Source organism: Pagrus pagrus (genome assembly GCF_965226575.1).
Source record: "Pagrus pagrus genome assembly, chromosome: 21".
NCBI lineage: Eukaryota > Metazoa > Chordata > Actinopteri > Spariformes > Sparidae > Pagrus > Pagrus pagrus.
In genome coordinates, this window is record NC_140208.1 from 14,841,401 (window position 1) to 14,853,411 (window position 12,011).

Here is a 12,011-nt window from a genome sequence, read left to right on the forward strand (position 1 = left end):
AGATTAAATACAGAAATCTAAAAATGCACTACCCCTGATGCAGCATGCACTGTGTCTACAGTAACTACATTGATCAAATAAAGTAAAATGTGCAATATTAACCTCTTAAATGCAGCGGAAAGTATCACGCAAGCAAAATACAAGTACTTCAAGATTGTATTTAAGTACAGTACCTGAGTAAATGTACTTAGTTACATGACATCACTGATTTTTTTATTTCTTAAAACATATCTGAAGAGTTTTTAAAATAACAATCTTTAGTCATAGAGCACATTTCAAGTTACAAAGTATTTACAATTAGCAGACAGCGTCATCAGATTCAGTAATAACACTTTTAAGACACAAAGAATAAAAATGAAAACGAGCCTGAACAGAATTAATTAAACAAACTAAGTATCTCCAAACTCATTTCTCACTAAGTCCATCAGTATCTTCTATGCAGACATGTCGGACAATAGTGAATAGAAACTTGGTTTGTCGTTGCATACTGTTACTGTGTCTGCAGGTCAGACGTCCCTCCCCCTCCGCTCAGTGTGAGTGGTTTAAAGTTTCACTCCTCGGCCTCTGATTGGTCCGTCAAGTTTTTCCGAGGGGGGATAAGTTCAGACTCTGCGTCCCCTGACGCACAGCAGTCCGGAGAAGTTCAGAGAGCAGGAGAGAGTTTAGCGGTGTTCTCTTATCTTAACGCGTCAGATAAGAGGATACACAGAGATATGGAGGTTATCTCAGATAGACTCACATTTGATTTATAGAGGAGGTTTATCGCATCGGAGCTTTTGGAATTATCTATTTCTAAGTTTCTTTTCTTTTTTAATCGCATCACCCGCTGTCGAAACATGTCTGGACTTTGGATTAACGCAATGTGGATTTTACTTTTTGCCATTTTTCACGTGGCTTTTTCAAACTACTCTGAAGACCAGTGCAGCTGGAGAGGAAGGCAAGTGTTCATTCGTGTGATCGTGTGTCATCTGTGCTGTGCGTGCTGAATGAAAAGATGCTTCGCAAAAATGCCGCTCAGAGATGCCACAGGTGGCCCGTGTTGTTTTAGAGCCAGAGTCCGCTCTGTAAAGGACAGTGCTGGTTGGGATGCGACATGTCGAGACTTGCCATTAGCGATGCAATTAAAATGTTTCTCCTGCTCTGCTGCGATTGTCCCTGCGGGCTGTCTGCAGGAGGCATGGGGGGTCCAGACAGGCAGGAGACTGGAGGATTAACTCTGAAACTCGTTGGAAAAACATGCAGTGCATGCATGCAGATAGTGAAGGAGAGTTTCATTTTGAATATCCTGTTAAAACACCTGCAGAGGACTTTATTATTTTTTTTTAATATAAGTTTGGCCCTAAAGATGCAATGATTGGCCCCTGCCTCTGCAAAAAGCTGCCAGTAGGCGGCGCCTTCTCTGAGTGTCCTGATCTACTAAAGTTTTACTAAAGCTGGATTTTAAAGTCTTTTTAAGAAATTTAGTTTGGTACTCATCTCTTACTCTAAAAGTTTAGTTCAATCTGCCCATTAGAAGGGCTCACACTGGGTTCATCCATCCTGTAGATGTTTCAGGCATGCACCAGATTTTAAGCCCAAATTCTTGCCTGAAAAAATATTATATGAACCTTTAAATAACCTTGTCTTCCTCCCTTTTATTTCCTCCTCACAGTGGTTTGTCCCAGCAGCAGGGCAGCGTGGAGCAGATCTCCCTCCACTGCTCTGAGGGCACACTGGACTGGCTCTATCCCAAAGGGGCCCTGCGCCTCAGCCTGTCACCTCGCCTGCCCTCTGTGGCGGTGGGACCGGGCGGCAGCAGCTCGGGCCTCATCACGGCCTGCGTCAAGCCCTCGGAGCAGTTCCACGGAGCCCAGCTGTACCTGGAGAGAGACGGGGTCCTGGAGCTCCTGGTCGGGGACCGCCTGGAGTCCTCTCCACCGCCGAGGGTTCGCTGCTTCAGCCGTCTACCTGGGGAGAGGGTGGCTCTCTTCCTGCAGGCGACACCTCACCAGGACATCAGCAGGAGGATCGCATCCTTCCGCTATGAGCTGAGAGGGGACTGGACCGCTCGGCTGTCGCTGGACTCCAACCCCATCAGCAGCGAAGGTGAGTCAGTGAGAGGATGGAGGCGGCCATGTTGGTTTGAGTGTTGGAGTCTTTTTGCTTGAATTTGACATTTTTTGGTCATAAAATCGTGAACACAGGAATTAAGGAAGAACTTTTGGCCAGTTTGTATTATTACCTCAGTAATATATTAAATATCAAAATTCTGAGTGTGAATTTCTACGTAGTGCCCCTTTAATTCTCAGCTCACTCTGTTTCTACGGGACACAACAGTATGTATCTGTTGCTGTCCTTTCGGTCACAAGACCTCTTTAATATAAACCACTAAACCGTGGTCGAACTTCTTTTTTCCCCTTCCTGAAAAGTTTGGGAAATGCAACTTTCAACCCACTGCTGGTGATATTATACACCGTAAAATCCTCCCTGTGGATGATTCATAATTCATACCAGGCCTCTGTGGGCTGCTTGGACTTTCCACAGCCTATGCAGAGTGCAGAGAGGAGGAAGTGGCCAAACTTTCCCCAGAGGCGTGCTGGTTAGGAGCAGGAGAGGGGGAGCCCAAGAGTAGGGAGGACGAGGAGGAGGAGGAGGGGGGGCACAAAAGCACAGTATGTGGGGCTTTCTCCAGAGTCCAGAGCCCTTTGAATGGGTGCCGCATGAGTATTCTGGGATTACTGCCGTCGCCTAGGCGACAGGGAGGCCTCTGCCCAGCTGAGATGCTCTTCTCTTTTGTTGAGCTGCCTCTCTGTGGGGAGACTTGTCTGTAGGAGTATACACCCCCCTCCCTCCTACATCTCTCTCTCCCACACACACACACACACACTGATTAGGTTTGGAAGGGGGTTTGCTGCGGACTAGAGAGGAAGGAATCTCATTTATCAAGAGGTTTTCACTAAAGAGGAGAATGTGTGGGGTGGGCAAGGGGCCTCCAAAGAACCACAAGGAGAACTTTAAAAAATGCCAGGAGCCTTTTTTTTTTTCTTTATTACCCACAGTTCAGTTAATGCAGACGGACCGAGCTTTGCTGGTTTGGTTTAAAATCCCGATGCAAGTTTTAGAAAGTTGCCCTGTGATTTAATGTTTTCCTGTTTTTTCAGAAAAGTTGTCCAGCCTTAGCAGAAAGAAAGGGGAGTATTTTCTGAGAAGTGGGATTACGGTCCTTTAAAGCAAAAATCTTTGAAGTCCACCCCCTTTCCCTGTCCTTGGCCCCTGTCTAGCAGGCTTTTGATGAGGTGTGACTGTAGACACCCTGAAAGGCTTTAAGGGGGGAAGTTTCATTCGGCCTTTAAATCGTCTGGGGTGGAAGAGCCTCGCACCTTAAAGCTCCACCGGTTCCCCTCCGTCAACTGTAAAAGTAGCAGCTGTCTGTTAGAACGCAGTGGTTGGTCTCTCCTTTTGTTGCCCGTCTTTGCACAGAGTTTTAGGTCCGGATTCACATCTCACATTCCTGTGCATGTGATCTGGAAATGAGGTCTTTGATTTCCAGAGGCTCAGTTAAAGTATTAGCATATAGGTGTTTTCGAACAGTTTAGAGAGTTACATGAGGTCACCAACTGACTCTCCTCTCTTTTCTTCCCATTTCCTCTCCTTGTTGTCTCTCCAGATGCCTGCAGACCATGCAACAACACTGAGATTCTGATGGCTGTTTGCACCAGTGACTTTGGTAAGTTTCCTTAAATAACAAGTTGGAGATAAAACCAGTAAAAAAAAAAAAAAATACTCTAATTCATGTGTCAAGATTAAGACATTACACCAGCCAACAAATAGCAAGGAGTACTGGAACGTAATGACTTCTCGTACAAATCGTTTGTGTCGAATCGATTTAAAGTCAGAGCACCTCGGTGCCTCCAAATCCTCTCCTTTTAAAAGTGCAAAGGTTAAAGGTGAAACAGCAAATCTCTGCACCCCCAACCCACACATAGGAATCCCTAATGGAGGCACTGTAGTGGACTAATCCAAACACCACCCCCCTCAAGAAGAGGCAGTGGACTAATCTGCAGGCCCCTGATTGAGCTGTAATGGCACTGAGGAGAGTTCAGATGGCAACAAAAGTTAGAGGGATTAGTGAGCGGGCCAGAGGCCTGGTAAGGATTTTACCATAACATGGTAGCCCCGTAAAGAGGTGCACCTCTAGCTAAAATAGGACAACATACAGCAAAACATTTTTAAGGTGCAATATGTAAGAATTTTAGTTGAAAACATTCAAAAATTGACAAAGATTAGTGTCAGAATGTAAAGAAATATTATGTTATGGAGCTATCTACTGAATTTAGCATGCAAACCAATCAGCATCTCAGTGCTCCAAGCTAATTGCACTCAACACTAGCTGAACGGCTAACTGAGCTATATATTGCACCTTTAAACTAACAAAATTCAAGTTAATAATTGTAAAATAATCTCAGAAATTAACCTGAATGTCCTGTTTATCCGCAGTCGTTCGAGGTAACATCCGATCAGTGGTGGAAGACGACAACCTCCGCGCAGCGGTGATCAAGGTCAGCGCCACCCGGGTGTTTCGTCAGAAGTACGCCTTGTTCACCGGCAACAGTCGCGTGGCCAGTCGTGGTGAGGTCAGAACTCTGCTGCAGTGTGGCGTCAAACCGGGGCCAGGCAGCTTCCTCTTCACCGGCCGGGTCCACTTCGGGGAGGCCTGGTTGGGCTGCGCTCCCCGCTACAAGGACTTCCAGCGGGCGTACACTATAGCCAAAGCAGCCCAGCAGATACCCTGCGAACTGCCTGTAGACTGAGCTACAAACTCTGCAGCAGCTTGTCTACCGCTCAGAGTCGAGTCCGTACTGAAAGCCAGGCCAAACTCAGCCCATGTTTCGGAAGAAGCCACAGTGTGTAACTGTTGGCCGATGTAGCCAGGGTGCCATCGACGGATATCGTCTTCCCAAAGGACTGAGGAGTGAAATGGACTTCTCCCAACTCCATTTCAGTGCAATATGCAGTCACCGGGTCAGAAAGAACCAGGTGGAGTTGTGACACAAGGGACGTGGTTGAAATGTTAATAAGCATTTGGCATTGGACAGGTTATACAAACGGTGATGCCATTATGCTGGTTCAGAGAAAATCTATTGAAAAGCTTTCCATTTGGGATAAATAAAGTGAAGCCATTAATTCAGGCCTATTGAGAGTCACAGCGAGGAAACTCAGGAAAATTTATTAAAAGTTCTATCGAAAGCTTACCGCCTGTTAGTGGAATCCCACTGAGGATACACTTCAGGCACCTTTTGGCCACAGGAAAGTGATGTTATGCTGGCTGTACAGGGGTCATCCTCAGTGTTACTATTATTAAGGAGATTATTAATAAAAAGTCCTCACAAAAGGAAATGTTAAAAAAATATATATTTGCACTGACAAAGGAAAGGGAATGATCTGGAAAGTGTGATGCTGCAAGCACTGAAAACCAAATAAAAAGCAACTATATGTAGCATAGTGGAGCGACTGAGAATTTAATATATGTACAGATAATGTGAGCACGTACAGTAGAAACACAAATCTGAGGTTACCTGAGCAGGTTTCACAGCTCAAACTAGTGCTGAGAGCACTTTCACATTTTAGCCAACTCTGAGATTTTTTTGCTTCTGTAAGGAGATGCAGGCTTTTAGGCATTTTTTTTTTTGTAAGGTGTACGATGCAAAATTGTAATTTTAATTGGACTTTAAAGATAATTATTTAAAAGATTGTGTCGGGGTGGATCGCCAAAGCAGTTCTAAGTTTAGTTGTTGTCGTATTATTATCACACACGAGAAGAAGATCAAACCAAGAAGCTATTTTATGATGTGTTATACAAGATATTCACCTGTATATACTCAGCAATGTTCATACAACTGGTGACAACAGCCACTCAGAACTGAAGTCCAGTGTTATTATATGATATAAAGTCTTCTAACCAGCTTTTGGTGGAAAAACAAGCTATCAAACTGGACTTGGCTAGCTCAAGAGCAACACAAAATATGCATTTAATGTGTAAAATTCTGTTCTGATGTGCACTATATCAACAAGCGGAGGGGGTTTATACCAAATTGCCGTGATGTGCTGAAGCGGTATGTCTTAAATGCTTACACTGCCATTTTGCTGTTTGTTATTTTTTATATGTGAAATCGTGTCAGCGTCAATGTGAATGTAAATATGTTAATAAGAAATTCTAGAAAGAGGAAAAAAAGTCTGTGGAAAAAACAACAATGTGTCAGTATTGTGGATTATTTTTATGTTTGTCTGTGTTATTAAAATACACTGTGAGAAAAACACCCCTTGATGTCCTTGGATGTATTTATTTTCTCATGTTCTCACTTTGAACTCATTCTCTGGTCATTTCATGCTCCACAAACATAAAGCAGTTGCATCAATAATTTATGAGCGCCATCGCCGTTTAACCCACGTTATAGCATTTGGGTCCAATGTTTTCTAGCATGGTAAACTTTTCTCAGACATAAGTCACTTCAAGTGCCCATGAATCAGATCCCTGAAAGCTCTGAACAAATGGCAAGCCTGAGCGAGCGAGGGGCCTAAAAGGCGGAGAGATTTAGGGAGTGTTTAGGACCCTGAGGTTGTTTGGACGGGGAAAGTAGGTAGAAAACAGAGGTTGGAATTCTGTTGTCCTCGGCCTCCCATTTTCAGGATTCAGGAAGCAATAAATTGCTATTGAGGGAGCGGCGTGGCAGACTAGGCCGAGCTGAGGTGCCACACAGTCGCTCCCTTCATCCTGAGCACGAGGACACAATCAAACCAAACCTCTGTTCCAATTAGACCTTCAGCCTAGAGCCAACGTTTGTTTTCTAACTCTACTTAGATTTGATCTACAGCAGCACAGGGCATATCTGTTACCTGGCATGGCTGATGGCAGTAAATTTTGGGGGAGCTGCATGGTAGATAACACAGAATCACCCATATTACTGAACCTCTATGATAAATTTGCCACCTGTTTCTCCTCTTGGCAAAATTCTGCAGAAACATGCACTGCACACACCTCAGTAAAATCTCAGATTTACTGCACACAGTAAATCCGGTTGAATAACAGCAGCTGGGGGAATTAACATGGTGTTTATGTCGAATGGGAAAAAAAAAATCACAAAAGCTCGACATGCCTCCCGTGTCTGGGGAGCTATCTCCCATAGAAACGCTGACACTGGTTTGCCACTGCATCAGTAGTTCATGTGAGTGAACCTCCAACCTCCCCAGCTATTTACTGCCTCAGTGCACCTTTAAAACATCCCGTAGCTGGGGGCCCCGAGCTGCACGGCCCCGCACACAAACACACACACACTCCCCCACCCCCTCCCCTCCAGTCCATCTGAGGTTACTGCTGCAGGCCTGATAAGCCAAAACAAAGAGCACTCAAATTAAACTCCCTCAACTAATACATCATGTGACATTCTGACAAAGCTCAACTTCCTGCATTGTTGTCACTTCTTTGTGACCCCGGCTTGAGCACCCTAAAACTGCAGTATTCATGTCCAGTGTTGTAAAAAGTACCCAAAAGACATACTTCAGTAAAAGTAAAGATTTTGTGTTCAAATATTACTTTGGTAAAAGTGAATTTAAAACAATCAGTAACATAAGTAATCTAATAAATGTAGTAGAGTAAAAAGTACAACATTTGCCTCCAAATGTAGTGGAGTGGAAGTATGAAGTGGCAAAAAAGTTGTAATACTCAAGTACAAGTACCTCTTAGTTGTATTTAAGTATAGTCCCTGAGTAAATGTACTTAGTTACATACCATTACTGTTCATGTCAGGGAAGCCAGACTGACACAGTGGCACAGTGTTGTTCTGTACTTGCTAAATACCAGATTTTGCCCATGGAAAAGGATTATTCAGATCTTTAACTCAAGTAAAAGTATCATTACCACACTATGAATGTACTCCACTAAAAGCCCTACATTCAAAAAGAGTAATAGTGTGTAGGTATTACATCAGCAAAATGTTCTTAAACCAGTCCGATTGTTTTCATCTAACTTATGATTGTATTGTACACACACTCCTTTGATGCTGAGGGATTTCCATTTATTTTGCAGAATGCTGCAGACACACAATAAACCTTCCTTCACCCCCCTCCTCTCTTTATTCTGTCCTGTTGTGCGGCTACTGAGGTGAGGTATGGACACGCCAGGGCGGGAAGCACTTAGGAAAGGGGAATCCAAAGCAACGGGAGAGAGTTGTTGGGTGTGGACTTCCGTCGGCCCCTGGGGGAATCTGAGGAAAGTGGCCGGAGACAAAGCTCCAGAGATGAGAGCAAAGACAGGGGGCAAAGTGCTCCTGGACACTCCCTTACAGTCCAGCACAACAACACTCCACCCAGCACATAGGTCCTGTGTTTCCAGAAGAAAATCACCCTGTTATCCAGCTATATAAAAGTCAGCCAAGAAAATTCTAATCCCAGATATAGGACTTATCTACATATATTCATTATGGTTTTCCTGATGTGTTGAGGTTTTTTTTCCTAAATATTGGACTTCCTTATCCTTAGAAACAGCTTTTAACACAGTCTCACCACAAGGTCGGATACAGCTTTTAATCATGTCACAAGAAATTCCTCAGTGAATGGCATTTGCACAGACATCACAGAATCGAGGACGCTCCGATTTTTAACTTTCCAAGGTCAATAATCTCCAGACAATGAAGATGTTGCAGTAAATTGGTGTATTTCTCCATCTCCTTAAAATAAATACATTTGACTTTGTTTGACCATGTAAAAACTTACATTTTGACTCTATCTGCATGACTTTACAGAATCATTTGCCACCACCAACAGCTGGTTGGGTAATTATCTTTATTATAACCAATGTAAACTCACCATGATATCACCCATTGGATTGTGGACTACAGTTCTGGAGCATTGTTTGGCATTGCAGCTGTCACCATTTCGGTTCCTCTGGGCCTAAGGGCCCATACACACTAAACCGACATCTAAAGAAATAGCCAAAAAAATGCAGTATAACACACCACAAAGACTACATCTGACAGCCAACTAGCTCGTACGCTCTGCGCTTGCTGCAGAGAAAGTAACTCTCCTTACCACCAAATGGCGGTAGTCTGTAAATATCATTCAAAAAGGATGACCGAATGACTTAGGACTGTAGATGTACAAACCGTTATGACAAAGCCACATTTGTCGACCATTTTTCACGCCACTCTCGTTAATATAGCCACTTCTAATCAAGAACATGTCCGATAAAAAGTTGCAAATGTCACTTGTGTAGAGGTGGAGCTGGGAGGATATCCTGATTGGATCTGACTGAAAATACGAGAACACGCCACGGACCCAAGGTAGCTACACCCTCGACCATGCCCTGCTTTATCATCCATTTTACTTTAAATTGAACCATCATTTACAAATTGAACAGAATTCTGTATTGAAAAAGACATGAAACGATCGATAAACTCATTAGGAATCTCTTTACTGAGGTGATCAAGTGAGAAGTAGGGTCATTTTCTCATAAGCTTCACAATCGTACCCCTTTTTGAAACCAGTGTAGTTGTCCCCTGCTGGCCATTAGAAAGAATGCAAGTTTAAGACTACTCTGCATTGGCTCCGTCCATATACTTGGAAATCTTATACAGAAAATCACAGTCAAATCAGACATACATACTGTACATGTGACACAACGGTTACTGGTGCCAACAGTCAAATCTGAATCCATCTTCTCACACCTTTCTGTTGTGTAACAGCGGGAATATCAGTTAGCTATCTGCAGTTTTATAAAAAGCTACCAATACCCTCTAGCAGAGGTAATCTACTAATCCCTTTTCATTCCTGGTCTCTAGCCTGATCTCTCTCAGTACGTAATAGAGTTTCTCACACTTTATCCTTCACCTGCATCTCTCTCTGGTGCACCCGTCTTTTCCATCGGTACATCGTCTAATCTTTCCCACAGCTTGGTGCACAGCTGCTGGCTGCTGTGTTGTTGTGGATCCAAAACAGTGGTTGCGATGCTCTGACACGCACTTGATATAATCTGTTTCCTTGTGCCAAAAGACACTTGAGGTTTCTAAATGACTAAATCTCTGTAGCCCTCTGTGACTTTCCTTTTCCAGTGATTCACTCTTGTTCCTCAGTGGCAGTTGAGACAGAGAATGGTGTTCAGTATTTCAACTGCCCCTCAATACTTCTAGCGGAGACGCAACAATCCTTTAGGGCATTTTTTCCGATCAAGCATGAGATTGTAACTGTATGGCTGTAGACTCAGAACAGCACACTCAAACAGGATTTTGCATCCACACTTTTAGGACATCTTTTGAAAGTTTACTTCACAAGAAAATTGGCACATTTTGGCCAATTTTCTTGTGTGACTGTGATCAGACTCCCAGCCTGTGATTTCCACTCCTTGTAGAAAGACTCCCATTTTTTTAAAATATATAAAACATGTTTATGCCATTCGTGTATATCTACATGTATATTATATTCTTGTCTCATCGTTTTAAGCTTGGTGTTGGTAAGAGACCACCGTCTTTATCCAAGCTGTGTCTGATCGCACATAGGAGAGGTTTAACTTCAGGGCTTTCTGCCAGAAAGTCATGTGATGTAGTATAAAGAGTGACAAGGTCTAAGTTGTGAGGAGGTTGTGGATGTATGATTGAGTCAAGAACAGAACAATCACCCAATAGACCGGGGTTTATGTCCTATGTGAGTCACTGTTCACTTATTATCTCTAGACTTTTTATTTTAATCTGGTAATAGACAACTTATTTGCCTTAACTTACCATTCTGAAGTAATTGTGAGTAATAGCTGTAGAAAATAAACACCATCCGCATATAGATCAGTTCCCTATAAACATTGCTTTCACTGTGCTGTTCGGCCTGTCCAATGAGCTCGATTTTTCCCACTAAATTGAAGGTTGCATTACGGTGCAAAAAAAGCGTCTGCCATTGCGCAACCAAAACAGGAAGAGGCACTGTTTTATCTGGTCGATACCCCCAGGTAATGATGGAACAACTGGAATAACTGTGGAAACTACACTGCAAAAGACTGCGAAGAGGGAGAGTGATAGAAACTGAGGTAAAACAAGTGAAATGGACATGCATTCACTCAATGGAGAGCAATGTGTTCCCTGTGACTAGCTGGATTCAAGACGGTTTAAAACTGACATTCTTTCTACCAGATCAGTAACAAAACCTACTGTTGTAGTGTTTTACTATGTCTTCATAGCTCTGAGATTGGGACTCCCAGGTCAAATTGGGCTTCTTTTTTGGTTTGGTTTTTGGTTTTGGATAGCAACCAGGCTGCTAACGCTGTGTTTGCGACAGTTGTGCCAACAATAATACCTCAGGAACATTGGGAGGGGGGAAAGTTGAAAAGTTGTCTATTTCTGCTTTAAGTTTTAAGGTTGAATAAAGCTGCTGAATGCACACTGTGTGCATAAACTTTAACTGAGTAAGCCTGTTCGTGGTAACATAATTTAATTGGATGGACATCCAGCGGACAGACAGTATTGTTATCACAACTTTCAATTTGGAAATACCTATGAACTGTTTCGATTGGACTTTCAAACATTGGTCATTAAACATCTCAGTGTTTTCTGGGAAGTGATTAACAACAGCTGTGGATTTCATCAGGCTTTATTTTCCACATAAACTAATTATGTTGGCATACTGGTAATCCAACCCACCGCAACCAGACATTACGCCAAGTGATCTGTCCGCCTCCCCCTGTGACTCAGTGGCTGTGCATCCTGCTGCCCCTCCGTCAGCTCAGCACCAGCTGACAGCGAGCCCGAAGTCCATGACCACACTTTGGCATCCCAGATTCCCAGCTGACAACTTCTGGTTCCCATAACACCCTTGCACAGCTGGGAGCGATGATTCCCAAATGGAAACTGTGAATGTTCACGTCTGAGAACATGCTAACTCGCTATGCACGTCTTATTATCGGGCCAGGAAAAAATGCATTGGTAACCAATCAACAGGCACCATGACCTGCCTCTATTTTGATGGCTTCTGAGTGCAATCATTTTTATCAGGCACTG

The 12,011-nt window shown here is 43.4% G+C and overlaps 1 protein-coding gene across 1 annotated transcript; it reads left to right on the forward strand.

The window, feature by feature from the left end:
* The first annotated feature begins 642 nt into the window (after positions 1 to 642).
* Positions 643 to 6,296, forward strand: metrn (meteorin, glial cell differentiation regulator). The gene is made up of 4 exons (XM_084343341.1): positions 643 to 937; positions 1,652 to 2,085; positions 3,647 to 3,706; positions 4,477 to 6,296. The coding sequence occupies exons 1-4, from the start codon at positions 837 to 839 to the stop codon at positions 4,788 to 4,790; spliced, it is 909 nt and encodes a 302-aa protein (XP_084199467.1). The 5' UTR covers positions 643 to 836; the 3' UTR covers positions 4,791 to 6,296.
* The last annotated feature ends 5,715 nt before the right edge of the window (positions 6,297 to 12,011 follow it).